This window comes from Cnephaeus nilssonii, assembly GCF_951640355.1.
Source record: "Cnephaeus nilssonii genome assembly, chromosome: 5".
In the NCBI taxonomy this organism is placed as follows: domain Eukaryota; kingdom Metazoa; phylum Chordata; class Mammalia; order Chiroptera; family Vespertilionidae; genus Cnephaeus; species Cnephaeus nilssonii.
Window position 1 is genome coordinate 22,759,818 of NC_137076.1, and position 25,902 is coordinate 22,785,719.

The window sequence follows — 25,902 nt, forward strand, 5'->3', positions numbered from 1 at the left end:
CTTTACCTAGCTGGAACCCAGTGATACGGAAGAGGCACCAACTCAGACGGCACTGGAGAAGCTAGAATTTGACGGAACTGGCGAAGTAGCAAAACATGGCTAGATTTTAGGGTTTCAACTCTGTCCCCTTAGTACCTCACAATTAGACATCTCAAGTAATTCAACTTGGTAGGATTTTAAGTTGTGGTCTCGGAGTGAGTACTCCCATTGTTCCCCTCAATGAGGGCAGCAAATGAGGCTGGTTGGGACACAATGGTTTCAAGATACTGTGAGCCCCCCCAACTACCAACAATATAAGATCGATGCTTTTGAAAGTGTAGTTATAAAATACCTTTGTGTTTTCATCTGTTTTGTCCAGATAGGCCAAGTGAAAAAGATAGTTTCTGAAGACCACAGCCTTTGCTGTTACTTAGAAATCCCCCCAAATTGTAGCTTCAGAGTGTTTAGAACCAACCTGGATGATTTAGGGCTCAGCAATGACTCACCCTTGCCCCACCCTATGACTCAGAGGTCTACCTTTGAGGACTTCTCACCATGTCCCTGATATCAGATCTCTGGGTTTCCAATGATGTAAGTTGGTGGTGGCTCAGGGCAGGCCTGGAACTGGGAGAAAGAAGAGAAGGTGAGGGAGTGTGCCAGGTGCTGCCCACTCAGCCTGTCCAGAAATCTTGTGTGCATGAGTCTGTATGTGTGTGATGTGCGCACACGTGTTAGCATCCAACCTCCCCAGCTGGTTCATGACAAAAGATGGCATGACCTTAGACCAGCTAGTGTGAGAGGCACAACTGCCAGCCATCAATGGGAGCCGTGTCTGTGACTTTCAATGTTCCAATAGGTACGTTAAGAAAGTAAAATGAGCCTGGCCAAAAGTAAAATGAGTGGCTCAGTGGCTGAGCGTGTACCTATGAACCAGGAGGTCATGGTTGGATTCTGGGTTAGGGCACATCCTGGGGTTTTGGGCTCGATCCCCAGTTGGGGACGTGTTGGAAGCAGCCAATCAATGATTTTCTCCTATCGTTGATGTTTCTATTTCTCTCGCCCTCTACTTTCCTCTTGAAATTAATAAAAATATATCACCAAAAAAAAGTACTTTGTTAAAAAAAAAGTAAAATGAAACAGGGGAACTTAATTTTAGAAATATATCTTAATCCAATATACCCGAAATATTATCATTTCAAGGTGTAATAAACATAAAAGGTTATGATGAGATTTAAAAAAATTTCCTTTTCATACTGGCATTGAAATGGATGTGTCTGACATTTATACAACACATCTCAAATTGGAACAGCCGTATTTCAAGGGCTCACCAGCTTCATGTGGTGACCATACCGGACAGCGCAGGCGGAAACAAATGTGGGTCCCCCGCCATAGGGGGACGGGGCCTTGCATTAAAAAGGGCAGTGAAGACACCCCCTGGTTACAGATTGGGAGGGTCTCAGGGTGCTTTCCCCCACCCATTTCCCCTTTCCTTCCCTCCCATTCATGGCAGACAGGGGTCTCCTCGCCAGAGAGGCCACTCCATACAAGCGCTTCAGCCCACGCCCCAACCCCTAGCCCTCTTCCGTTGCTCCCCAGTCCCCCAGGGGCCGCCCACCTCGGAATTCACCTGGCTTCGCCGCCCGCCTGGTGGATGCTGCCCTCCCTGTCACTCAACTTCTTGATCCCGCCCCCGCCTTGCAGTAACCGTCGCTTCCTTTCGTTTCCACAGCGACGCCATCCAGAGGCGGGGAAAGGGGCGCGCGGCCTCGAGACCCATTTTGATTGGTGGAGGGCCACGCCCCTTCTTTCTCGCCCACTTTGTGCCCGCGTTCCGCCCCCTCGATGGATTCCGCAAGCTGATTGGCCAGCATTATGGTGAGAGCGGTTAGTCTACGCTCAGACCAGCCCCGTGGGGAGGGGACGAAGGTGGGCGCCCTAAACGCTGATTGGCTGGAAGGGCACGCGCTGCAGGGAGGGGCGGGGCGGACGCGGAGCCGTGGCTAGTCTCGCGCAGCAGTTGTGAGCGCGTGAGGGACCTGTGCTGCGTTGCGTGCTGGGAGGCAGCAGCAGCAGTAGCAGCAGGAGCAGGAGCAGCAGCCGCCTGTGAGGAAATCATGAAGCATTACGAGGTAAGAAATGAGGATACGGGGATCGAGCGGCCACCTCAAACCCACTCTTTTTTTCGTGGGACCACGAGATCCCCTTTTCCTGTCCTGTGCCCAAAGGACTGCTAAACGGCGCAGGCGCAGTGGGCGCGGTTGTGCCCCGGGACGATCGCAAATTTCAGTGCGCATGTGCAGAGGAGGTATTTATAATTCTGCAACCCAGGCTGTTTTGGGGATGCCTTTTCTTGGGGGTCTCTGCTGCACCTGAGGAGTTTGCAGTTCCCTGCAGCTCTCCCAGCGGGCAGAGATGCAGGCTTTGGCAGGGGAGGAACGAGGGTGCGGGACCCTTGCTCCCAATGCGTAGGTGTCTTGCACAACCTTGCACCATGTCGCCACCTCGGGCTTAGGAAGGGGCTTTGCTATCAGCCCTCTCTGGCACGACCTTTGGACCCCTTCCCTCGCCCGGGACGCTCCCGAGAAGCTTAGGAGGTGAGGACGGTGCTGCCAGGGCTGGCTCCCGCCAAGCAACAAAGCTGATCTGGCTTCCTGGTAATCTACGAGATCATCTTTGTCACCCCTTGTGTGTCACAGAAGTCTCACGCCCACAGCCACTCTTGAAGCCTATCTTCTGACTTCTAAGCTGGGCTTACAAGTTTTTTCAGCTCTTAGAGATCTCTCTGAAAATATTAGTAATTTTATCATTTAATTATTGCTGACTTTTTAGTAACTCATTTTAGCAAGTGCTCACTCTTGTGCTAATGAAATTCAGTTACCTTCTTCTCTTATCCTCATAGCTTATGAGGTAGGAGACTTTTATTGTTATTATTTCCAAAAATAATAACCAAAAAAACAGTCTGAGATGTCATGTGACTTGTTCAAAGGTTCCCAGCTAGTAAATGCAGAACACAGAGAGAAACTCAGAACTCCAGAGCTCCTAGTTATTAGCCACTCTGCCATGCTGGTCCCCAAATGAAAATTAGCAGGTTGAGAGTATTCTCCCCCGCAACCCCCAATTAAAATTGCTTTTTGGTAAAATATGTATGAAATTTACCATCTTTATTCTTTTTAAGTGTACAGGCCAATGGCATTAAGTACGTTCACATTGTTATGCAACCATCACCACTATCCATTTCCAGAACTCTATTCTTTTCATCTTGCAGAACCGAAATTCTGTACCCATAAAAGACTAACTTCCTATTCCCCCCTCTGCTTTGCCCCTAGCAACTGCCATTCTACTTCTGTCTCTGTGAGTTGGACTACGGTTAGGTACCTCATATAAATGGAAGGAAGGATTAATTGTTTTTATTCATAAGTTGAATACCACTACCTCTGCCCGCCCCCTTTATTATTGTTATTATTATTGGTAAATTCACCCAGAATCTTTTGAAACTTTTATCCCATAAGTCCTCAGTCAATTTTGACATGGTATTAAGAAAAAGGAGGTAGGGTTCAGTAATCTCTCATGCCCCATTCAACTTTGTGATCATAAAATAAAGTTCTTCTAATATAATTTTCCCTTTCAAACTCTCTGTGTAATCCTGGAGAAAAAGCCACATTCAATTTGAAAGATGTGAATGGAAGGTCTGTGTGGCATTTTTAAAGTGGAGTTTTAATCCCCTCCCCCCATTAAATTTATCGGGGGTGATATTGATTAATAAAATTATATAGGTTGCAAGTGTACAGTCCTATAATACATCATCTGTATATTGCATTGTGTGTTTACCACTCAAAGTAAAATCTCTTAATTTTACTAGTCAGATCAAGTAGGCCTCTGAGAACCCACAGGGTGGGCACAGACTGGAACCCATGGTTGGACTGGAGAACATGTTTTACCTTACTCAAACCTTTTCCCTCCCAAAAGGAAGGGGGAGTGTCAAACCCTCTGTTCAAAATGAAAAAATAAACAAAATGAAAAAAATAGTTATTTTGCTGTGTTCTCATTCTCTGCTAACCTTTGCCAAGTATTCACTGAGGTGCTGGCTACAGAGTTTCTGTATGGGAGGAGCAGTCACCTCCCTGCCCGGTTTGCACAGCAAGCAGATTAGTTTTACTCCAGGGGTGTGTGTTTTTACAGATCAATACAAATGGCAAGGATGCTTTCACTCACATTTAGCAAAGATTGAGAAAAGGTTTCAATTACTGTCCACATTGTATTTGTATTCCACAAAATACCACGTGCGGGCGCGCACGTACAGTGCGATTGAAACTTCGTGGCCCATTCGCAGAAGTCGGTTTTCGGCTCTCAAAAGAAATTTCAATCGTTGTACTGTTGATATTTGGCTCTGTTGACTAATGATTTGCCGACCACTGCCCTCGATAAAGTGCAGTATACAAGTGATTGAAGTATTATTCAGAAAGGTGCAGGACTCATGCAGTGTCAACAGCAAGCTAACCAGGACTGACATCTGATGTTATGGCAGTTAGAATTTCAGCTAAAGGGGAAGGTTTGTTGTGGTTTGCTGTCACTGCCTATTTCCCTCTGTGATCTGAAATGAAAAAGTATCCCTTCAGTGGCCTGAGACAAGCCTGGAGAGCAGGTCTCCCTCTGGCCTTGGCTGAAGCTGGCTTTTGGAAGTTCAGAGCTGGCCTTGGGATTGTCTTGGGGTCAGAGCAAGTTAAAATAAGAGAACTACTTATCTCAAGCTATAGGTTTTTTTTTTCTTAAATTGCAGTTTTTGCCATTGCCGATCAGAGGTCAAAACATTGATCCCAGTAGCAACTGGAAAAACAGCTTATTGCATCTTGTAAGTGAGGAGAATTGGTACCTTCAGCCTTCCTGAACCCAAGTCCCTGCTCATTTCCTGCAGCTGGGTACCCTGAGGTGAGGAAGTGGAAGCTTCACCCTCTAGGGGTTCTCACTGCCCTCGTTTAGGATCTTCCATCACCTCACCTCAAAGGGTAGCTCTGTTGGTGCCCATTTTGCAGATAATTCTAGGACAATATTATGCCTTGCCTCAGGCAAATTCTTGCTTCAGCTGCCTCTACAGGTGTAAGTATGTGAAAGTTCTGTAACTAGAGTACAGGTCATGGGACAGTTTAGAGCCAGAGAACTGAGTAGGAAGGTGAAAATTAAGGAGAAAGTACAAGTCATGTTTAATGGTGTCATAGGTGTGTGGGCTTTGCCTAAGCCTGGGCTGAGTCCTGGCTCTGCCACTCTAAATAATGGCGTGACCCAGGGCAGCTTACTTAACCTCTGTGAGCCTGTCTCTGGCTGCTCCTTGGAGTGAAGCAAAGTTTTAAAGTTTTAAAGAACATTATGAAGTTGCTGGAAATATATTAGCAAGGGGTATACATAAACGGGGTGGTGCTACATGCAGATCTGGGTCATTTTAAAAAAATGTTTTGCACAATTCCATTATATGAAAAGAAATCAGTTTGATAAATCTCCAAATATCCTGTTGAGTGGAATAAAGCAAGTTGCAAAAGATTCTGTAAATTGGAAAAAAACAACAACCAAGTGAGACTTACATGTACTGTTGTTTATGGGTATATACCTAATCTAAGGATAAATTGTAATACAAGGTGAGAAATGTGTGGGAATTACACAGTAGTTGAAGAACCATTGCTTTGGGAGAAAAAGATGGGGAAGAAAAGTTATGGGGATGCTTTAGCTATGTCTGTTTTATTAAAAAAAGAAAAAGGGAATCTGATATAACTAGAGTAAAATGAAAATTTTACTTCAAAGGTGGGATTCTAGGTGTTTCCTGTAATTTTTTCTTCTGAATTCTTGTGTCCTTTTGAAATAGAAGGTGAGGAATAAGTAGGGGGTTTTTGGCCATCGAGCCCTGTTTTAACATGTGGTTCTCTGATCCTTGCAGGTTACATTTGGTGCCTGTTTGCAGGAAGGTGGTATGTTCTAAGATGGGGACTGCTTGATCTCTTTACCCTCACACTTTTAAAAAATATATTTTTTAAAAAATTGATTTTAGAGAGAAGAAGCGAGAGGGTAGAGAGATATAAACATAGATGAGAGAGAGAGAGACATCGATCAGCCGCCTCCTGTACACCCCCTACTGGGGATCAAACCTGCAACTGGGGCATGTGCCCTGATCAGGAATCGAATTGGGGACCTCTTGGTTCATGGGTCGACACTGAGACACTGAGCCACACCGGCCGGGCTCTCACACCCTTCTACATTGCATTGAACAGGTCTTCAGAAAATGCTTTTGGGGTTAATTTTGCATTTGCTGACAGGATGGACCCTAGTTGTGACCCCCTCATCCCGAACTATCTTTTTGTGGCTAGATAATGATAAAAGCTGGGACATTTGACAAGGAGCAAGGTGTCCTTTCGAAAACCCTGAGAGGTGGGTTCCAATTGTCCCCATTTTGTAGATTAGGACAGTCAGTTACATCATGATGGAGACAGGATCCAGACCTATGTCTGTCTGATTCCTCATTGATAGAATAGTGTGATGATGGTGCTGCTGATAGCCGCCATTGTTTATTGAGTGCTATGAGCATCTGATCAGGTGGGCAAGAGTATTATTTCTACTTTACAGGCTCAGAGAAGTAATTAAGTTGCTCAAGGTCATAGACCTAGGAAGCAGTGTGCCTGTCTCCTGTTTCTGTCCCTGCTGTCAATCCTCTACTGATGCTGCTCCAGGCAGCTGATGGCCGTGCATGTTTCTGAGGACACATCCGTGGCTAGAGGGTGGGAGAGGCGCTGTGGGCCAGTGCGGACTGCTGGCAGAGGGTCTACCGCTGCCCTAAAATCGGGTGGACTGTGGAGTTCTGCAGCCATGAAAGCTTGGTGAGCTTTAAAGGCCTTTCTTGTGTTGGCGTGCCTCAGGCTAAGAGCCTGTGAGTAGGTCTCAGGCTTTTGACACCCTGCAGGTTTCTTGCTCTGAGCAGGTAGTGACTCACTGTTTCAGATTCTCCTGGTGTGTCCCCTCTTCTGTCCCTTGGTAGCTCTACACTTAGCCACTCCCTTACTGCGGGCCGAATCTGAGAACCCCGAGCCTGAATGAGCTCTAGAATTCTCTGGTTTGTCTTCTGTACTCTACAGGTAAGGGACCTGAGGCCCAGAGAGGAGGGCCTTTCCCAGGGCCACACGGCCAGTCCCTCGTTGGGTTTGGCAGTGTCCTTCCTGGGAAGACAGCAAAGCCTGAAGGCTTTGGATCAGAGTTGGATTCAGGTCCTTAACTGCCCCCACGGACAGGTTCTGCAACCTCACAAGCCAGTTTTCTCGTTCATACAGTGGGGGTCAAGGGTGTGCCCTAGCCGGCCCCTCCCCCCTCAGAGCTCCTTGTTGCACACTGACCATTACCCTGCTGGGCATAATGGTCCCTAACCTCACGGGGTTATGGCTTCAAGGGGTTATTGCTCTGGTGAACATTAGATGAGCAGATGCGTGGAAGGCACTCAACTCAGGGCCAGGCAAAGCACAGGACAGCAGCTAACATTTAGCAATTTCTGTTGATCTACTTGACTTCAGAGGCCTTGGTGCTGAGTTGGAGGAGGCAGGGTAGGGTGGGCTGAGGTGGAGAAGAGGGGGGTCTAGGCGGAGGAGGCAGGTAGGAGGTGGGTGAGGGTGGGCTTCAGGTGGGGCAACTGAGCCGCACTGGCTGGGACTGGGAGTGATCCTGTGCTTAGCAGAGCCCCTTGAATAATTGGTTCCTGAGGGGAGAGGAGTTAACAACTGATGGGGAATGTGCTTGGAAAGGACTTGCACCTGTTGTGACACGGTTGTTTGGGAATCTCTGCACGTTCACTGACAGGCTTGGCTGGTGAGAAAGGCCAGAGACCTCTGCTGGTGGGTCAGGTTCAGGCTAGGTCTTAATAGCCTCTTGCAGACATTGACAGTGGCGGCTGAGAATGTTTGAATACAGGAACAGCCAGAGCATCATCATCTTCATCACCATCAAGTAGTGCTCACTCTAAGTGCTTTTTATCTAGTAACTTGTTTAACCCTTATAATTAATCTATGAAAGAGATACTGTTCTTATCCCTGTTTGACAGATGGGGAGACTGAGGCACAGAAAAGCAAAGTGACGTGCCCACGGTCACACAGTGAGTGGCAGAGCCCAGTTCTACGAGACTCAAAGTGGGCTGTGCTGTGTGTGGGCGCACGTGGTCAGGCCCTGAGGAAGGGATGCCGGGGTGGCCTGTGGAGGCCACTGGGTGGTCTGCCTTCGGACAGTTACCCCACCCAGGTGTTTCAGCTTTCTCACCCATGAAGTCAGGATGAGGACACCTGTCTCAGGGCCATTGGGGAGTGGGAAGTGCCCAGCACATTCCTGGCCTCCAGTCACTGTACAAAGCATTAGGTGGATCAGAACCGATCGCTGGCAGATCTTCAAACACCCACAGCCATGTCCCTGCTCTAGGAGCACATGCTGATCCCTCAGTCAGGAATGCGCTTCCCTCTGTTCTTCCCTTGCCTGGTCCCTTGCTTTTGAGAGCTCAGCTTCAGTGTCATGCTGAGAGGCCTTCCTGGACCATCCTATCTGGAGTGCAACCTTCTACCCCACTCCCCAGCCCCCTGTAGTCTCTTTCACGGGCTGTTTCTGGCTGTGGTGTTCTCATTTGGTTACTTGATGGTCTTTCTACCCTGGTCAGGCTGTGAGCTCTGTGAGGGCAGGGACTCTGTCTTGTTCCTGCAGTCTCCTCAGCATTCGGTCAGTGCTTCTTTGTTGAATGAATGATTGGATGAATGAATGCATCTTCTTGCAGTCAGGCTGACAGGGAGCAGAAGGGTGAGAGTGGGGCCTCTTGCAGGGACCTGGAGGAGTCTGGTTTCCCACACGGTGGGCTGAGGGGCCTCGTTAGGGGTCCTGACGTTGGGAAGGCAGTTAGTTTCTTATGGCTTCTGACCACTTGCTCTGGGTTTACCCAACCTCAGCAGGACTATTCCCCATCACCCACCCCTTCAGTGAGAGCTGCCACCCTGCACATGGGCCCACCCCTCCCCACACAGGTGGCTGGCAGGATCTGCTGCTCTGGGTGTTCTGTGGGGCTTCGCTTACCTGTTTCCAATCTACCACTTCATTAGTCCGCTAGTTCCAACATATTTTTTAAAAAATATATTTTATTGATTTTTTTACAGAGAGGAAGGGAGAGGGATAGAGAGTTAGAAACATCTATCAGCTGCCTCCTGCACACCCCCTACTGGGGATGTGCCCACAACCAAGGTACACGCCCTTGACCGGAATCGAACCTGGGACCCTTCAGTCTACAGGCCGACGCTCTATCCACTGAGCCAAACCGGTTACGGCTCCAACATATTTTCTTTTTCTTTACGCCTCACATGCCAGGAATACTGGAATGAATGAATCTCAGCCTCTGCCCTCAAGGTCGTGCACCTAAGTGAGGCCTGAGGAGGGGAGGGGAACGGCCTGGGCTGAGGCTTGGAGGCCGGACTTCCTTGGGTGTCTGTCCCACATCAGGAAATGAGGCCGGCCAGGCATGTGGACTTTACCCCGCAGGTGATGGAAGTCCCTTTTGCCTGTTGGTTTTATCTAAAAGGTTAACTTCCAGGGGGTGGTTTAAGTCCTTGGGGGGCTCTCTTGTTATGGTGTTGGTTACAGAAATGCTCAGGGTAGTTCCTTATTGACAAATGGTTAGTTAAGATGGGCCACAGCGTTCCCCAGCCCTTGGAGGGATAAAGGGTCTCTTCATTAGCTTGCAGTGAGTGACTGGCAGGCTGGCACAGCCCTGTCCCTGTCCCTGCTTGAACCAGGCTCTTATGTAAGCAGAGTCCCCAGGCCATTCAGTCAGCCCAGGAGACTGCAGGGTATGTGTCGTACCCTGGGCCCTTCTGAATTATTATTATTATTTTTTTCCTGTTTAAAGGGAGCATTGGCTAGGGCCATGCCAGTTGTGTGGTGGGCCCATGGGAACAGTGCCTGTCTTCAGGGTGGGTGTGGGTTGGTCAAGTTTGGGGGAGGGTGGTTTAACATTGGCACTGAGGCTTCACGAAGCATTAGGAAGCAGGTTGAAATTTGAGGGGGTCACAAATGGAGCCTCCAGTCTAACGGGGAGACGCTGTCTCCCAGGCACCTTAGGAGTCTAACTCAGCAGGGGGTTGCTGCATCAAGGCTCCTCAAGAGCTGGGGTTGGGAAAGCATATCTCTTGAGCAGGCGTCCTCAAACTACGGCCCGCGGGCCACATGCGGGTGTTTTTGCCGTTTTGTTTTTTTACTTCAAAATAAGATATGTGCAGTGTTCATAGGAATTTGTTCATAGCTTTTTTTAAACTATAGTTCGGCCCTCCAACAGTCTGAGGGACAGTGAACTGGCCTCCTGTTTAAAAAGTTTGAGGACCCCTGCTCTTGAGGGTGGGTGAGGGTAATATCAGAATTCTTGGGGAGATCTATAGTCTGAAACAGTATATTACTGAATACGATTTGCTCCAGAGCAGTGGTCGGCAAACTCATTAGTCAACAGAGCAAAATATCAACAGTACAACGATTGAAATGTCTTTTGAGAGCCAAATTTTTTAAACTTAAACTATATAGGTAGGTACATTGTTATTAACTTAATTAGGGTACTCCTAAGCTGGCCTTTGCTAAAAACTCAAGGGGCCAAAGAGCCGCATGTGGCTCTCGAGCCGCAGTTTGCTGACCACTGCTCCAGAGAATCAAGTCGAACAAAATCTCCGGGCTGGGGGTGCGGATCCGCAGAGGACAGGGCTGGTGTTCAGATGGGTAACTCCAGTGCTTGGACGTTTTGGGGAGAGGCTGCTCTTCTCATCTTGTCTGGAAATCCTGTCATTCAGGTTTCAGTTCGAATGCCACCCCTCTGAGAGGCTCCCCTGACCCAGCCAGGCCACCTGTTACCCTGTCACCTCTCCTGTTTTAGTTCTTCACACAGATGTAGCACCTCCTGGGAGCATGTTAGTGTGAGTCCCTCACTCTCCTCTTTAACCCTGGCTCCTGGTGGGGCTCGGGAGACATGTGGAGCGAGTGATTTTGCATGTCTGCTAGAGACACTGTCCTGTAGAGCAAGGTGCAGGGTGGGCCCAGGCAGTCAGCCATGTCTCTTCCCCCCAGAAGGCACTGCAACTCCAGGGGAACGACCCTTGCCTGCTTGCAGGGTGCTTGTCTGTTTCAAGGCCTGGAGTTTCTGGCTTGGAGCGCGTGTGGCTTCCCTGTGTTAGCGTCGGCCCCCTTCTGTCGTGAAGCTGGTCTCTGCACATCTTTAGCTATTTTGGAGCTTGACCATTCTCTTTTTCCCCCTTTTTGACCCAGAGTTACCTGAACTCTTGAGTTGTCCTGTAAGGAGAAGATGGGGATCCTGTGGGAAGTGCTAAAGCCATGACCAGTCCTCAGAAATATTTCCTGCCAGACTTCTAGGCCAGCTCAGGAACTGCACTGCCCACCACAGTCCAGCTCGCCTGGGGCCTCAGTGGACAGACACCATTTCCAGTCTCCGGCTGGGTCTGAGAACATGCATCATCCAGGGAGAAAGTATGGGGAAGGATGTCCATGTCAAGACTCTTAGATTCCTTTCCTCTTGCTTCATTTCACTCCCAACCAGAGGGGCAGAGCGGAGCCAGCAGGCACCTGGGGTTTTGCGGGTGGGAAGACAGCGTGGGCGTCTTCCTGAACCTCTCTCAACAGGTGGGGCTGGCATTTTCCGTTTACCTTTCCCTGGTAGATGTGGCTGGGCCTGGTAAACATTCCAGAAACCCAGCACCCGTCTGTTGAACCCTCTTGTACTTGTTACTACTCTATCTTCATCCCAAGATGTACATTTTCCCTCAGCATTTTCAGAAGTTCCTTATCTTATGACTGACATACATGTGTGTGTGTGTGTGTGTGTGTGTGTGTGTGTGTGTGTGTGTGTGTATCTTGACATAGGAAGTTTATTTTTTCTCTTAAAAGTCGGCGGCTTGTTTTGAATCCGTGACAACTCAGGATCCAGGAACTAGGGTGTCTCTTTCACCACTTGCCACCTCTGTGACCCAGTCTAAGCCACAGAGTCTCTGGCTTGGGTTGTTTCCGAGACTGTCACTGCTGTCTCTGCCTGCTTGCTGCTCCCCCGCTGCCACTGCCCTCCCCTTCACCCCCCCACCCCCCTACCCAGCAGGGAGAGGGATCCCTCTAAAAACCAGACCAGTTGTGGCACTCACAGCAACTTTCCAAAGTGCTCATCTTGACCGCCCTCCCAGCCTCCTCCTCTGTTGTTTGCTCCCAAGTCCACTCTGCTCCAGCCTTTTGATGTCCTTGAGCCCTGCAAAGCTCTGTGCTGCCACAGGGCCTTTGCACCTCCCCCAGGGAAGCCTCATGGTTTGGTTCAAATCACACTTCCTTAGAAAGGCCTTCTCTGACCACTCCTGTGGCGCACTGATCTCCTGCCCTTTGTTTTATTTTTGGCGCCTGGTACAGCCTGACCTTGTGTTACATGATGGATGCTCTGCCTGTGTTCCCTTGAGCGTAAGTAGGTCCCGTGGGGGGGCATGGCCTCTCTTGGCTGTGCTCACTGTTCTACCCTATCACCTGGAACACTGCCCAGCACCCTGCTGTCACAAATAGGTCTTTCTATTCATCCTGGAGCCCAGCACCTAGCATGGGTTGGCACATGGATGGGCTCAGCAAGTGTTTGCCGAGGGGGTGAAGAACAGGAACTTCTCTGCCAGCAGAAAAGGCTTGTAGAGGTTCCAGATGCCCTCTGCACACTGTTGAGCCCTTCGCAGGTTCTGTGCAGCAAGCATATCCTTGCTGTGTGTGGGCGTGGGCCATGGCTTCTAGCAGGGTGGGGTTCCCTGGCCTGGGCCAGCTGCTCCTGAGGAGCACAGGGAACAGGATTGCTACGTAGGAGGCAGCCACAAGCACCAGCCACCCTCGGGCAGAGCCCAGTGGCTCGCTCTTACGTACTGAGATTTCATGGCCTAGGTTGGAGCTCCCCTGGGCAGGTGGGTCCCAGGAGATGGCAGCCAAGGGAGCTGCGGCCAGACTAGAAGATGGGGCCCGGATCTCCCACCCTAACCTGGGAACGCCTGCCATGCCACTTGCCTCCTGGGGACCTACATGGGGGTGAGAAAGTGAGTGATGCCAGTCCCTGGGGACCAGGTCCTATTGCCAGTCCTAGGACTGGGTCCCAAGTCTTTACTTTCAGTAAAATAGGGGAGGGGTGCCTGCCTATTGGGTTAAGTCGTTGTAACAAAAGCAGCCCTAGACGATACGTCAACCAGTGAGCATGGCCAGTACAACTGTGGATACTGACATCTGAATTTCTTGAAATAGGTTTCCTTTGATTTTTCCAACCATTCTTAGCTTGAACACAAAGAGGCAGAAGGTGGACCGGAATTGGCTGTGGGCCATGGTTTTCTGACCCCTTGGTCTAAGCCAGTGGTCGGCAAACTCATTAGTCAACAGAGCCAAATATCGACAGTACAACGATTGAAATTTCTTTTGAGAGCCAAATTTTTTAAACTTAAACTTCTTCTAACGCCACTTCTTCAAAATAGACTCGCCCAGGCCAAGTCTATTTTGGTATTTTGTGGAAGAGCCACACTCAAGGGGCCAAAGAGCCGCATGTGGCTTGCGAGCCGCAGTTTGCCGACCACGGGTCTAAGCCATCCTTCATTGGTGATAGAATTATTTCTATAGCCTACTGCCACCTTGTTTCTTTACTGTTCAGAGAGCTCCTTTAAGAACCCAAGTCAGGTCATGTTCCTGCTCTGCCCAGAACTCTCTATGGCCCCCACCTCACTCGGAGTAGAAGCCAAAGTCCTCACCCAGCCTGTGAGACCCTGCATGCCCTGGCCAGCACCCTGCCCTCACCTCTTCCAGTCCCACCCTTGCTCCCTCCCTCCAGCCACAGGGGTCTCTGCTCTGTTGCTTGAATGCACCAAGCATGCCGCACAGGCCATTCCTCTGCCTCCATGCAGATCTCTGGACTGCTCTTTCCTTCACTGCTTGGCTCAATGTCCCTTCAGGGAAGCCTTTCTTTTTTAAAAAAAATATATTTTATTGATTTTTTACAGAGAGGAAGAGAGAGGGATAGAGAGTTAGAAACATCGATGAGAGAGAAACATCGATCAGCTGCCTCTTGCACACCCCCTACTGGGGATGTGCCCGCAACCAAGGTACATGCCCTTGACCAGAATCGAACCTGGGACCCTTGAGTCGCAGGCCGACGCTCTATCCACTGAGCCAAACCAGTTTCGGCCAGGAAAGCCTTTCTTAACTATATGTAAAACTGAACCCCCTTTACTGCCACTCCTGTCCCCTTTTCCTATGGCACATGTCATCTTCTATCTATATATAAAAGCCTAATATACAAAGTGTTCCTTTGGGATTTAGATCTACTGGTAGTGTGATCGCTGGCTATGACATGCGCTGACCACCAGGGGGCAGCGCAGAACGAAGGAAGGCCCCAGCTGGTAGTCGGTAGCCGGTAGAGGCAAGGGTCCCTACAGTGTACGAATTTCGTGCACTGGGCCCTCTAGTCCTCTAATATGTTATGTGTAACTGTCTCTGTTCCCAGACTAAAACGTAAGCTCTGCATGGGCAAGGTTTTCTGTCTCCTTCCACCCTGAATCCCTAGAGCCCTTAACAGTGCCTGGCTTGGAGTAGGTATTTATGCAGGAAATGAATAAGATTGTCTCCTCATCTGCAAAAGGGGATTGATAGTGAAGGAGGTAATTCACGTGGAGGACGTGTCTCCATGTCTGGCACACTGTAAGTGTGCAGGGAGCACCAGCTGCTGCCTGTGTAAGGCTGGCAGTGTGGACCCCAGACCGGCTGTTCTGCAAGCTGAGCTCCCCGGGGTGGACTAACCTGCTTGCTGCACTGGGTGCACAGGTCAGGGGCTGGCCTGGATGAGCTCCTCCTGCCGCTCTGGTCAGCCTGTGTCCACAGGGGTCAGCATCTCCGGCCTCTTCCAGCCTTCTGACCCAACAGTGCCTTCCTGCCCAGAGATATAGAGACAGGTCAGCAGGGGTCACAGGCCCAGGTGAGGCTAGGTGAGTTATGCAGATGAAGGTCTTAGCAGAGTCCTAGGAACGAGGTCAGCATCTGATACATGTTACTCGTAGTGGCATTTCCAAATGGAGCAGGTACAGCCTGTAATCACCCAGAGAGGTGCGTGGGCTGTGGGTGCTGGTGAGCAGCTGGTCAGATCCAGGCCTGAGACCCAGAGTCCCCCGCTGTTAGTCCAGGGTCCCTTTCATCTTGGGCCTTCTGTGGTCTCAGTGACCAACATGGGGACACCTGAGCACCTGAACAACATCCTCTGAGGCTAGTTACTACCAGATACGCTGCCAGCTTCTCCTGGCCCTGGGTCCCACAGCCTAGGGACATTGGCATCCAGACTCGGTGACCCCTCATCTGGCCAGTGGGCACAGGGCCTGGGAGCTGGCTGGCTGGGTGCCTGGGAATGAGTGATCAGCCTCTCTCTGTCCTTCCCAGTCTGGGATGATGACATTCCGCCCCCACCTCGGCTGCCCTGGGCTCCTCGGAGAAATGGGGTCATGAGGCGAGGCCACTGGGGAAGGAGGTATTTCTGGCTGAGCAGGTGTGGCCTGTGCTGGCATCCTGGCAGCTGAGCCCAAGGTCTTTTCAGCTGCCCTGGCAGGAGCAGTGTGACTTCGATATTTTGGAAAGTGTAAGGGAAAGCGAGCCTAGAGTGCTGAGCTGCTGAGTGTGGCAAGTGCGCTCAAGCCTCTGCGTTTGTGAAGTTGGTTCGCTAGCCGAGATGGGCCAGGCCTCCATCCCGCTGTGCCCCGTGTGGTGGCTGTGGGGGCTGGCTGAAGGACCTGCTGGGCCATTTTCATTTTTGCCTGGAGTCCTAGGTTGCTCTGAGCAGGGTTTGCACCACAGCAGGCCTCTTGTGCCCCAGCTTTGGGAGAAGATGCTGCCCACCAGAGCGCACAGTCCTTTGCAGGCACTGGCTGGGTGCTGCTAGGCGGCCCAGCATGCCACAGCCCAGTTTAAGGGCCTTTTCCTGGCAGGCAATCCCCTGTGGCATCCCAGAGAGCCTGCTGGAGGCAGGGCTTGCTGCCCTGTGCCACCTCTGTGAGTCCTAGGAACGAGCATGTCCTGGCTGGAGGTGCAGCCCCACAAGACTGTGCGGTGGCTGGTCTGGGCTCAGGCATTTGCATGACTTGGGTGCACTCTGCACCCTTTGGAACTTGGCTTCCTCATGGCTCCTGCTCCCTTGGCCACCATAGGGGCGAGGGAGGATGAGGAGAGGGGGCTAGGAAACTCATCCATAGCCACCGGGCAGGTCCCTTCTTAGGACACAGCAGTTCCTGGTATAAAAGTGGGAGGTGTTACATCCATGCTGACTTTCTGGCCTCTTCCAGTCCCTCGTCCAAGGCCCTTGAGGCCACTGAGTCTGGTTTACGGGTGGGAGGAGCCGGGGAAGCACCAGGCCGGCTGTGTTTGTAAAGATGGCGAAACACAGGCTCCTGGCTCCGGTGACCTGGGCCCTGGCGCCTGGGCCCTGTGTGTTGTGTTTGCCTGGTGGCTCATGCAGAGTGGAGCCGCGGTTACAAACTCAGCTCTTCCAACTTGGGCTCAAGTGCTACCTCCCCCCAGCCTCCTCCTTGCTCTTTCTGCCTTATGAAGCTCAGATAGGAACCTCAGATTTCTCTCTCCTCCATCTCCACATGCCAACAAACGATCAGCAGATCCTGTTGCCTCCACCTTCGTAGTCTGTCCAGAATTCCCACTCTCACCCTCATCCTCACCTCCATCCTGCTCTCCCAGTCCCCAGGTGGTACCTGTGAACACCTGAGTCAGGTTATGCTCCTCTTCTACTCATGAACCCTCCATGGCGCCTGCCTCACTCAGAGTAAAAGCCAGCATCCTCTCTGTGGCTCACAAGGCTCTGCATGAGCTGCCCTTTTTACTCCCCGTCTTCATGTCCCCCCACTCTCCCCCTCACTCACTCTGTTCAGGCCACGTAGCCTTCTTCCTGCTCCACAAACACGCTAGGCACCGTTCAGCCTCAGGGTCATTGCACTTGCCGTTCCCTCTGCTTGGAATACTTTCCCCCCAGATGTGTGCATGGTTTGTTCCCTCACTTCCTCCTGGCCTTTGCTCAGATGCCCACCCTGAGGGAGGCCTTCCCTGATCATTCTGCCTAAAATGGCCACCCTCCCCACTCCTGATGCCCCACCCTTCCCATTCTCTGTTTTACTTCGCAACCCTTGGTGACACAAATCATGCCACTATTGTCTGTCCCATCCCCTGCTTGCCACCCCCCAGCACACAGACTGTAATGCAGGTCCCTAGAGGCAGGGGCTTGGTTTATTCACTGCAGTTCCCAGTCATGGGAAGAAGGGGTGCAGGAATGAATGAATGAACCTCTTTGCTGGTAAGTGGCAGAGCTGGGGTTAGGGCTCACTCTCTTGGTCCCAACCTGGTCCCATCCTGTACTGGAATTGGGACGTGGAGTTGGGACCGGGGGACTGGAGCAAAGCTGCTGCGAGCACCCTTCCAGGATGTGGGACTGTGGGATGGAGCTGCTGCCACAAGGGGGCAGCAGAGATGTGGCAGCCTCCAGCGCTGTGAGCTGTAGTAAGACTATAGTAGGGACTGCACAGAGGCCCCACCTCTCGTGCCCACACGTGTCTTACTATTGTTAGGGTTCTGCTCACTGTCAGCAGCTGGATGAAGCATCATTGCACCAACCCCCCGACCTTGATGTCCTGTGGATGTGCCCCTTGATGCCCATGGTCAGGATCTGGGGACAAGAGGCCTGCTCCCTGGGCATCTGGCAGTGCTATTTCACTAGTACTGGTCTGCATTATGTTTATTCTTTATAAGACTCGTTCTAGGCTGGATACGTTTATGTACTTTTTTTGGTTGTTATTATCTCCAAATTTTTTTTTTTTTAACGAAAAGAGCTGACAATTTTATTTTCACATTTCACTGTACAAATGAAAATTGCTTTTTTTTGGTCCCACTACTCCCCTCAAACACTATTCTCTCTTAGACAGGAAGAGGGAGTGAGTTCCTTGTCTGCTGTTAGAAAACCCAGGGTCACAGCACCTCGATCTCCTGTGAAGTAGAAAAGTAACAGAAGCCTGATAGAAAGGGGCTCCCCTTCCTCCTCATCTGTCTGGTCGAGTCATTCCGGGCCGGGTGGGCACCATCATGGGCCGGGCCGGAGGTCTCATCCCTGGGGGCCCAGGCATCTTGGCATGTGCCCTCCCATAGGCGGCCTCATTCCAGGAGCAGGTCCCACTGGCATCATCCCAGAAGGAGGAGGACCCATCATTGGCATCATGGGAGGGCCCCTCCATAGGGGGTGCTGGCATCATACCGGGGCGAGGTGGACCCAGAAGACGGGGGGAGGTGGGATCATCACCCCTGCAGGAGGTGGAGCTAAGAATGGAGTAGGAGGTATTTTTCCTTGCTGAAACGCTGCAGAGAGTCATGGGTGAGGTATGTATCGCAGTAGTCACAATAAAACTTTGGCATGTTGTTCTGCAGGCCATTGACACTCTGTTGGCCACTCTGTGACTGTGCCGCCGGAAATGACCTATCTCTGTAAATCTTACAGTAACCCTGTGAGATGGCAGGTGGGGGCAGCCTACTTTGTAGATGAGGAAACGGGTAATTTCAGGGCCTCACAGCCAGGAGGTAGGTGAGTCTTGGCCTAGGAGCCGTTCACAGGTGTTTCCAGAGCACAGCTCCATGCTGGGAAACAACTGACAGCCCCGTGGGAGGTAGATGGTAAATGTCTGGGGGTTGATATTTTAAGTTGATGGCCAGGAAGGGCTCACTGCAAAGTCATCTGAAGGCCTGAGGAGATAAGGGAGGAGCCCTGTGGGGTCTGAGGGAGAGTGTTCTAAGCAGCTGGAACAGCATGTGCAAAGTCCTGAGTCTCTCCTACCGTTGCATAACTATGCTCTTGTTTTGTCATCGCCAGACAGGGCCCATGCCTGGAGCCTTGCCTCCCTGGCAGCTCTGGGCACTGGCGCTCGCTTGGAGCAGGTGCTCAGAAGCGGTTCCCCTCTTTCTACTACTGCTGCCTTGGTCAGGAACATGAAGACAGTGAAGGCCAGGGGCCCTGCTGCTCGACAGTGGCTCTGGGTGCTCCTCTCCGGGTTGGGGAAGACCACAGGGTGGCTTCTGCTCGTCCCCTCCTGCGAGGTGGGCTGTGGCCTTGCCCCTTGTCCTCGCCACCCCCCACACTCCTCTGCCACCTCGTGCTGCCACAAGTTGCTGTTGGCTGGGCCCCAGAATCTCAGGCCTCTGGGTGAGAATTCCTCCCAGGCTAGTGGAATGTCATCGCATGCACCCCAGGCCAGGGTGCCTGCCCTGCCCTTGTCCTCTGTCCGTTGCAGGCCATGGGGCCACACACGCTGCCTGCAGCCATTGATGGATCTTGAGCCAGTGACCTCTTCGCAGGCCTCACTTCATTCATCCGTAGAGTAGAACATGTTGCCCTGTCCCAGCCCCTTCCCTCTGGGGGGGCAGGAAGGGCTGCCCCTGTGTTCCTCAGTGGGGCCCACCACTCCTTCCCGCCACTCAGTCGCCTTCTCCCCAGGGCCGGGGCCTGGGCCTGCTGTCTTTCCTGTGCTCAGGAGTTGCCTGTGCCCTCTGACCTCAGTCCTGGGTCCTACCCTGGGCCCCTATCCCACTCTGGCCTCAGGGCTGGGCAGGCATGTGGTACATGTGTTTGTCTCTCAAGCAAAGGGCATGGGAGGTCTGCTTGGGCACAGAGCAGGGGGTAGGGATGGCGCTGGGGTGGGGAGGGTTGCAGTTGGGGGGGTGAGCCCAGGGACTGAGGACTGGGAAGCACATGACAGGGCCCCCACATTTAGGCCCTCAGTGTGGGTGGGGTGGGTGGGGGTGGGGGAGGAACCTCTGCTGCTCCCTGCCCAGAGACCTTTGTTTTGATGGGTAAATGGGACTTGGTTGTCAGCCTTCCCACCTGAAAACTTTATTGAGATGAAATTCAATACCCATAACACAATACCCATTTAAAAGTGAAAAGTTTAGCGGCATTTAGTACATTCACAGTGTTGTACAACCACCGACCTCGATCTAGTCGCACAACTTTCCATCACCTCGAAAGGAGACCAGGTCCCCATTAGCTGATACTCCCCTTTCTCACTCCCCCAGCCCCTGGCAACTACCATTCTGCGTTTTGTCTGTGGGATTTAACTGTTCTGGACATTTCATATACATAAGTGACCCCTTAGCGTCTGGCTTTTTTCACTTGGCAAAACTTTTTCCCCATCTAGCATAACTTTATTTTTAAAAATTACAGAGACACAAGGAGATGCAAAAATAGTACAGAGAGGTCCTTGGTCCCCCCTCCCCCAAACCCTCACCCCCAGGGCCTTTCAGACCTCTCTTGGGGTAAAGATGGCCTCTGGGTCCCAGGATTTGGGTCCAGGAAATGGGAAATGAGGACTGATCCTATCGGGGTGGCCTGAGCTGGGGCAGCCCCCCCGCCCCCCCGGTGGGTCAGGCCCTGGTGCTGCCCCTGGGCTGAGCTTACCTCTGTGAGGGCGCCGTCTCCTGTCCTTCGGTTCTGGGCTGGCCTGGGCGCGGTGTGGCGGCTGCTGGGAGCATAGCCCCTCTCCTGGCCGCCCTCTTCTGCTGCCCAGCTTCCTCTCCCAGCAGCCAGCTGGGCCCCCGATGGCTGTCCTCTCCTCCTGGGCCTGGTCTCATGCCCGGCTGGGGGGAGGGTAGAACTAGCCCTTCCCCAGCAGCTGGCAGGCCGGGAGAGGGCTGGTTGTATTTTAAGCTGTTGAGTGGTTCAGCAGGAACTCGGAGGCCGCTTTCCCCGGAGGCACGGTGTTGCCTTCCTGTGGACCACACCGGCTCGGAAGGCATGTGGGCACTGCCCGCCTGGGACCCAGCAACTATTAATATACCTGCAGCCACGGGGCAGGCCCTGTGCCTGCCCAGGGCCCTGCCGTTCTAGCCCTTTCCGGACATTCCTGTGTGCCCCGCCCGTCTCCCATGAGTCCCCTTGGTGGGACTGGTACTCCAGGTAATAAGACCAGTTTTCTGTTTCTGGCCCCTCTGTCTGGCCTTGTTGCCCCTGTGGCTCAGAGGGGTTCAGTAACCTGTGCCCAAGGCCACACAGCCTGGCAGAGCTCTCTAGGGTGTTAACAATAGGCAGGTTGGCCAAGACTTCTTGGGTGCCGGGCCCTCTCCTACCCGCAGGTCCATGGGGGTGGGTGCTGCAGCCACCAGCTGGCCAGCAGGGGGCTGCGATCTCACCCCAGGCATGTCCTTCCCTTCGTGGCAGCTCCACAGGCTTTGGGACACTGCGCGTCTGTCAGCCACCACGCTGCACTTCTCGCGCGTTGTCTCATGGGACCCTCCCAGCCCTGCTAACTGCTCCCCAGGCTGAGGCCCAGGAGGGCCCGATTCAGTCCCATGTACTGTCCACCACATCCCCTGCCTCTCACTGTCGTTGGGTGTGTGTGAGGGGAACCCCTTCTTTCAAGGGCCTTGGGTGAGCAGCATGCCCTCAGAAAGCCTCGCGTGGGCCCTGCATGGGGTTTCGAGCCCTGCGCCTCTTCCCCACGCTGCCGCTGACTGAGGGCCACCAGGGGTGGGAAGGGTCCTCAGCACCTGTTGCCCAGTGGCCGACTTGGGACAGACCCAGCCCTACCTGCCACTGCTCGTTTGAGCTCTGCACTCAGGCCTTCCGGGCTGGCCTGCCCACCGGCCTCTCTGCTGCTCTCCCATGTCCGCGGGGTCTGCTTTGACCTGCGTGGAGTGGTGGGTCAGACCTCCCCTCCCTCCTGGAGCTTCTTCCCTCCCAGCAACACCCCTCTGCTCTGCCACTCTCTGGGGTTCAGGGAGATCGTGTGTGAAGTGGGCGGTGTGCTCTGGGCTTTGGGGATCTCAGGGCCTGGGCAAGGCAGCTATGCTGGGCTTACAAGATGGGAAGACTGCCCTGAAGGTGACCTTGAACATGGTCTGGGTGGATCTAGTGAAAATGTGGAGAGGGAGGTCAGGGAGGTCAGGGAGGTGGGGCCAAGGCCTCATCAGCCCAAGCTGGGGTGCTTTCTGCAAACTTGCCGGTTTCTTTACCCTTTCCACACAGAGGCTCTGCACCAATAACTCTGGAATCTGTCACCTCCCTGGGAACACGAATGCACAAGGGAAATAATCCGAGTGTCTCTCACAGCTCAGAAGGGGAAATGGATGATCTATCTCTCGGATTCTCAAAATAGCTGGGATTTCTCCAAGCCCAGTGAACTCTGCCGGCCTGAGCCGGGTGCCGGGGTGTGGGCTGGCCTCTCACCCTCCTCCCCAAGACTGGTCCCCACCCTGCACTGGGTATGGGGGCCAGGAGACACCTCTATGCCTTCCCCTGGAGACCTTCCTACCCCCCAGTGCTCTTTGGGGGCTATGTCCACTTGAAAGCCTCACTTTCAGGGTGACCCAGCCCCTGGGGGCTGTCCCGATCTGTGCCATGGCTCTCCGGGGGCTCAGTCTGGGAAGTTTTATATTTAGCTGGGCATGGCTGTAGGGCCACTCGGGTTACAGCTGCACAGAAGGTGGCAGTGCCAGGGCAGGCGTGGGCTCCCTTCCAGCGCCGCGGCAGAATGATCGCGTGGCCTGGCCCAGAGCGCTGTGCGTGGGGCGGTCGGTGGTGGGGCCTGACGGCCGGCAGCTTGGGCCACTGGCCTCGTGGGCAGAGCAGGGTGGCATGGACCTGAGTGTGAGCTTGGTGGCTCGGGAGGCCAGCCAGGGCCAGGGCCCCAGCCCTGGCTTCGGCCTCAATGGCCTGCCCCGGCCTGCACCCCCCAAAGTGGCCAAGAAACCTAAAAAGGGCGTTCTCTTCTTTGAGGTGGAGATTCTGGATGCAAAGACTCGGGAGAAGCTGTGTTTCCTGGACAAGGTAGGACCGCGGTGCCGGCTGCCCATGACTTCCTTCTGGGGGCTCCTGACCCCAGGGAGATAGTTGGGAGTGCTCCTCCAAACTGCTTGGGGGGTGCGCATGAGGGGTCCTGTCTTCGGGCCTGGGCCTGTCCCTGCCAGCTCGGGGTAGAGTGGGCAGCCCTGGCCCCTGGGTGTGGCCGGGACTTGGCCTCACTGTGCAAGAGGAGGTGAAGCAGCCTCAGTGGGGCCTCAGGGCTTTGGGCTGCGAGGGGGTAGAATTGTAACCTGCCCCTCCTGAGACCAGGCCAGGGGAAGGGGCTTGTCCCTTCCCAGGGGACGTCTGGCCTGGACTGTGGGTCTTTACTCTGGGGGGAGATGTGGGTAGGGGTGGAGAGGAGAGGTCCAGCTTCTCCTGCTCAAATTGTCTCCCAGCTTGGCCGGGGGGCATCCTGGCTGCCTGGTAAACCTGGGCCCTCAGGCCCACTGCCGTCCCCTCTGACAGGCCCTTGCTGCTCCATGTGGGTATGGGGCTTGGACCCCAACCTTCCCCACTCCCATAGCAGCTACCCAGGCCCCCATCCATCCCCACCTTAGCAGGAGGGATCCTGGACCAGGGGTCCTGGCTCCCCCCAGGGCTGACTTCCCTCCGGCCCGTGCTTCCCTCAGGTGGAGCCCCATGCCACCATCGCAGAGATCAAGAACCTTTTCACTAAGAGCCGTAAGTCCAGGGCCCAGCCACACTGCCTCCTGCAGCCCCTCTGGGCAGGGGCCTCTGGGTGGGACCCCTCCTGGCAGCCTCTCTCCCTAGGGCCGGCAGAGATGCCCATAGTGGAGCCCAGGACTTTCTGGGCTTGCCTGTTGCAGCGCCCCCATGTGGCCACTGGTAGGAATGCCCTTGCTTGGTTTTCGGAAGGACAACATCCAGCTCTGCCAGTGCTCTTCCGGGCTGTGTCCTGGAGCCACACAGGCCACAGAGGCTTGTTCTCGGTTGGAGGAGCCGTGGGGTCCTTGGGCCCCACCAGGCTGTGTGCTGTGACGCCCTGCTCTCCCCGCAGATCCGCAGTGGTACCCTGCCCGCCAGTCCCTCCGCCTGGACCCCAGTGAGTACAGCTGTTGCTTGACCACCCCTGGGCACCCCGGTGACAGTGGGCGAAGGCCTGGGTAGCTCCTGAGCTGTGGCCTGCCTCTCTGCAGAGGGCAAGTCCCTGAAGGATGAGGACGTTCTGCAGAAGCTGCCGGTGGGCACCACAGCCACACTGTACTTCCGGGACCTGGGGGCGCAGATCAGCTGGGTGACGGTGAGTCCTGACCCTACTACCTACAGCCTCCTCTCCCATCAGCCACTTTGGGGTGACTCACCTGCCCGTCTTCCCAGGTCTTCCTGACAGAGTACGCGGGACCCCTTTTCATCTACCTGCTCTTCTATTTCCGGGTGCCCTTCATCTACGGCCACAAATATGACTTCACGTCCAGCCGGCACACGGTGGTGCAGTGAGTGGGCCAGGCCAGGCCGGAGGGGGTGCCGGGGGTGGGGGAAAGGCCTGTGGGTCGGCCCCTCTGAGCCAGCTCTCCTCCCAGCCTCGCCTGCATCTGCCACTCATTCCACTATGTCAAGCGCCTGCTGGAGACGCTCTTCGTACACCGCTTCTCCCATGGCACCATGCCCTTGCGCAACATCTTCAAGGTAAGGCCCCGGCCTAGTGTCCCAGGCCCACCCACCTCAGCCCCGCCCTCGCAGGACCCAGCTCTCTGCCCACACCCCTTAGGGTGGACCCCCCCCCCCCCCCCCGCCCACTCCACCCTCCACTGGGCCAGGCCCCATCCCGGCCCTGCTCCCTTTCAGAACTGCACCTACTACTGGGGCTTCGCTGCGTGGATGGCCTATTACATCAACCACCCTCTCTACACGCCCCCCAGTAAGTGGCTTTGGGACCCTGCTCCTCCTGTGAGCCCCCATCTCCCACCAGGCTCCCCTCATAGGCCTCCCCTCTGGCTTTCCTTTCAGCCTATGGAGCTCAGCAGGTTAAACTGGCACTGGCCATCTTTGTGGTAAGCAGGCAGGGGTATGTGTGATGGGGTGGAGGGAGTCTGGGGGGCTCTGGGCTGACCCTGCTCCTCTGACAGATCTGCCAGCTGGGCAACTTCTCCATCCACATGGCCCTGCGGGACCTGCGGCCGGCTGGTGAGTGGTGTCCTCTGGGCAGGGGGTGGGCAGGCTGGGCCAGGGGTCTCACTCACCCTTCCCATCCTGCCTGTCAGGATCCAAGACCAGGAAGATCCCATACCCCACTAAGAACCCCTTCACGTGGCTCTTCCTGCTGGTGTCCTGCCCCAACTACACCTATGAGGTGAGGGCCTGCCCTGCTCCCCTCTCCCCCATGGGGCTTCAGGTTCCATGTGGAGGGGTCAGTCCCTGGAGATAGAGGTCTCAACCCTGGGGATCCCCAACATTTACAAGGTGGGGAGTGGGGAAGAATCAGGTTGCCTGGCTCAGCAGTTGCTTTTGCAGTTTGAACTTGAGAGCATCTGGTGATGCTGACTGTGGCCTCGGGGGGTTGGGAGTTGTGTAAGGCTGGGCTTGTGGCTGTTGAGGGCTGAGGGGCATGTAGGCCCCTGCCCCCCACCCCCAATAGCTGGCCTGCCCTCATCTCCGCCCTGTGCCCACAGGTGGGGTCCTGGATAGGCTTTGCCATCATGACACAGTGTCTCCCAGGTGAGCCCACTCCCCTCCTCAGCCTGGCCCTGCCCCACTCTGGGCCATGCACCCTCCCTGACCCCCTGCTCTCCTCTGCAGTGGCCCTCTTCTCTCTGGTGGGCTTCATCCAAATGACCATTTGGGCCAAGGGCAAGCACCGCAGCTACCTGAAGGAGTTCCGAGACTACCCGCCCCTGCGCATGCCCATCATCCCCTTCCTGCTCTGAGTCGCCCACCCCCACCAGCTCCTACAGTCAGGCTCTCGGGAGCCGGGCTCTTGTACCCCACCCTGTGTCCTCCTGGGGGAGGAACGGGGGTACACTGCTGTCCAGCACCTGGAATAAAATCTGCCTGCCCAGCTGGAT

At 53.9% G+C, this 25,902-nt stretch overlaps 1 protein-coding gene across 2 annotated transcripts; it reads left to right on the forward strand.

Annotated features, from left to right (window-relative positions):
* Positions 1-1,960: 1,960 nt before the first annotated feature.
* On the forward strand, positions 1,961-25,901 carry TECR (trans-2,3-enoyl-CoA reductase). 2 transcript variants are annotated; one of them, XM_079771175.1, is made up of 13 exons: positions 1,961-2,108; positions 22,811-22,861; positions 23,509-23,560; positions 23,898-23,942; positions 24,037-24,140; positions 24,218-24,333; positions 24,421-24,526; positions 24,686-24,758; positions 24,848-24,891; positions 24,967-25,024; positions 25,102-25,190; positions 25,510-25,555; positions 25,637-25,901. In XM_079771175.1, the coding sequence occupies exons 1-13, from the start codon at positions 2,094-2,096 to the stop codon at positions 25,762-25,764; spliced, it is 927 nt and encodes a 308-aa protein (XP_079627301.1). In that variant the 5' UTR covers positions 1,961-2,093; the 3' UTR covers positions 25,765-25,901. The 2 variants fall into 2 exon arrangements, with proteins under 2 accessions (XP_079627301.1, XP_079627300.1); XM_079771174.1 differs by lacking the exon at positions 1,961-2,108 and having other exon boundaries at positions 22,614-22,861.
* Position 25,902: the final 1 nt, after the last annotated feature.